At 50.7% G+C, this 3,049-nt stretch overlaps 1 protein-coding gene across 1 annotated transcript; it reads left to right on the top strand.

Annotated features, from left to right (window-relative positions):
• The first annotated feature begins 230 nt into the window (after positions 1 to 230).
• Positions 231 to 2,370, top strand: LOC132320198 (olfactory receptor 5AP2-like). The gene is made up of 2 exons (XM_059832469.1): positions 231 to 452; positions 1,402 to 2,370. Exons 1-2 carry the CDS (start codon positions 231 to 233, stop codon positions 2,368 to 2,370), a joined length of 1,191 nt encoding a protein of 396 aa, XP_059688452.1.
• The last annotated feature ends 679 nt before the right edge of the window (positions 2,371 to 3,049 follow it).

Raw genomic sequence — 3,049 nt, forward strand, 5'->3', positions numbered from 1 at the left:
TTCCAGTGTTAAGGAAATTTTGATTGATGGCAGCAGAGAGATTGAAGCAGCTGGGCAGCAAAGACCTGCCTTTTAATTCTTCTTTCTTAAAAAATTTCATGAATGGCCACCAGTTCAATCATGATGTACAGTTATTGTCTGTTGCACTGACCGACCTTTGCTGGACCTCCTTTTGGCATAGGGGAATGGAGACGAGGAATTTTTTCCTTTCTCCATCTCCTGCAGTCAGCATGGAGGAGGACAAGAGATTGACACAAGAAAAGTTCACACCAGGGACAAGGGAAATCTTTTCCCTCGTGAGGACAGTCAAGCACAGGGAGTGGCTACCCAGAGAAATCATCCAGGTTCCATTCATGGAGGATTTCAAGGAGCAACTTGGATCAAGCCCTGAGCAACAAGCTCTGACCCCAGAGCTGACCCTGCTGGGCTGGAGAATTCCTTCCAACCTGTATGTACTGGTTTTGGCTGATGATTTAGTTGTTGCTGAGCAGTGTTTGCACAGCATCAAGGCTTTTTCTGCTCCTCAGACTGCCCCACCAGCAGGCAGGCGGGGGGTGCACCAGAAGTTAGGAAGGGACACAGGTAGGACAGCGGACCCCAAGTGACCAAAGGGATAGTCCATACCATACGATGTCATGCTCAGAAATAATACTGGGTGGGGTAGAGGTCAGAGGCAGCTGTCATTGCTGGGGGATTGTCTGGGCATTGATTGGTTGGTGGTGAGCAATTGTTTTCTTTTGGATCACTTGTTTTTCTTGGGTTTTATTTTCCTCTCTCTTTAGATTTGGCTTTTTTTTTTTTAGCAGGTTGTCGTGGTTTACGCCCAGCTGGCAACTAAGCACCACACAGCCGCTCGCTCACTCCCCCCCTGCCCCAGTGGGATGGGGGAGAGAATAGGAAAAGTAAAAGCAAGAAAGCTCGTGGGTTGAGATAAAAACAGTTTAATAAATGAAATTAAGTAAAATAATAATAATAATGGTAATAAAAATTGTAATGAAAACAGCAACAAACAAGAAAGGCAAGTGATGCAAATGAAAACAATTGCTCACCACCCTCCGACCGATGCCCAGCCCAAGCAGCGGTCCCATGGCCAGCTTTCCCCCTAGTTTATATACTGAGCATGATGTCATATGGTATGGAATATCCTTTTGGTCAGTTGTGGTCAGCTGTCCCAGCTGTATCCCCTCCCAACTTCCCATGCACCCCCAGCCTACTCACCTGTGGGGTGGTGTGAGGAGCAGAAAAGGCCTTGACTCTGTGTAAGCCCTGCTCAGCAGTAACTAAAACATCCCTGCTTTATCAACACTGTTTCCAGCCCAAATCCAAAACACAGCCCCATACTAGCTGCTATGAAGAAAGTTAACTCTGTCCCAGCCAAAACCAGCACACCCCTCCCTCCAGACACTGCTCTTCGTCCTCTTGCTCATCATCTACCCTGCGACTGTCTTTGGGAACATCCTCATCGTTGTGCTGGTGATGGCAGATGAGCACCTGCACACCCCCATGTACTTCTTCCTGGGCAATCTCTCCTGCTTGGAGACCTGCTACAGCTCCAACATCCTGCCCCGGCTGCTGGCCAGCTTCCTGACTGGGGACAAGACCATCTCTGCTCCCGGCTGCATGGCTCAGTTCTACTTCTTTTCTAGTTTTGCAGGTACTTGGTGTTACCTGCTGGCGGCCATGTCCTATGATCGGTACTTGGCCATAGGCCAGCCTCTGCTCTATGCAAGCCTCATGACCTGGAGGGTGAGTCTCCAGTTGGCAGCTGGGCCTTGGCTGGGGGGACTGCTGCTATTTGCGGCACTCACCTTCCTCTTATCTCAGTTGCAGTTCTGTGGCCCCAAGGCAATTGACCACTTCTTCTGTGATTTTAGTCCATTGCTGGAGCTCTCCTGCAGTGACACCAGGGTGCTTACACAGGTCGCTTTAACCTTTGGCTTCTCGCATGTGGTATTCCCTTTTCTGTTCACGCTGGCCTCCTACATGTGCATCATAGCTGCCATCCTGAGGATCCCGTCCCGCGCAGACAGGCAAAAAGCCTTCTCCACTTGCTTCTCTCACCTTACTGTTGTCACTGTCTTCTATGGCACTCTCATCACTGTCTACATGCTGCCCAGAACAGCCCCCCTGAGGCAGCTCAACAAAGCCTTCTCCTTTTTCTGCACCATCCTCACGCCCCTGGTCAACCCCCTCATCTACAGTTTGAGGAACAGGGAGGTTAGGGAGGCCCTCTGGAAGGTGCTCAGGAAAGCCAAGGCCTGCACCCAGAGCTCCTGGCAGGAGAGAGACAGTAGGGACAAACCACTTGCAGGTCTTTCAGAAGGGCAATCGCTGCAGCCTGGGTGCATCTCCAGAAGTGTGTGCCTCTGAGCCTGCTTCAAACTGGTATGGGGATGAGAGGAGGGCTCTCAGAAAGAAAGATTCTTGTATAGGAGAGACTGTGAAAAATGTAGCGGGTTGGCTTTTCCCTTCATAATAAACACGTTGGTGATCTTATTTGCGTGAACTGTTGAAATGACAAAGTACTCCTTTACTAAGAAAGTAGAAGAAGAGATTTGGGATGACATCTGAGTATCTTCCACAGACAAGTGTGGGCGCACATCTTTCCCTGCCACAGGTGTGCTTCTCTGTCTCCAGCTGCAGCTTTGTTCCTTTCTCTTCACCTTCTGGTAGGGAAACAGGGACAGCCCCCATCCTAGCTCCTTCACCCTTGGAGGATCAGGCTTTCCTTCTCAGCCATATTTCTCCACCGGAAAGCCTTTACTCAGCCTTCCTCCAGAGCCCAGGGAGAGGAGTGGGCTTGGGGGCTGGATTCCCACAGATCTTGACTCCTTCGGTCCCCTTTGCCACCAGGGCACACAGCCGACTCCTCTTCAGCTTCCTCACCAAGAGCCCCGTGGCCTCTTCTGCAAAGCTGTTCTCTGACCACTCGGCCCCTCTGGCTTTTTGCATGGGGCTTTTGGGTTTACTCCACCTCGATGTGCAGGACTCTGCCCCTGCCTTGGCTGGATTTCAGCATGCTCCTGAAAGTCCCATTCTGCAGCATGTC

The sequence above is a fragment of the Gavia stellata genome, chromosome 34 (genome assembly GCF_030936135.1).
Source record: "Gavia stellata isolate bGavSte3 chromosome 34, bGavSte3.hap2, whole genome shotgun sequence".
NCBI classification, from domain to species: Eukaryota; Metazoa; Chordata; class Aves; order Gaviiformes; family Gaviidae; genus Gavia; species Gavia stellata.

Excerpts from the sequence above, each read along its gene's own strand:
- LOC132320198 (XM_059832469.1), top strand. The coding sequence starts at position 231 with ATGGAGGAGGACAAGAGATTGACACAAGAAAAGTTCACACCAGGGACA. Across the intron at positions 453-1,401 it reads GAATTCCTTCCAACCTGTAT|ACACTGCTCTTCGTCCTCTT; the intron begins GTACTGGTTTTG and ends CCCTCCCTCCAG.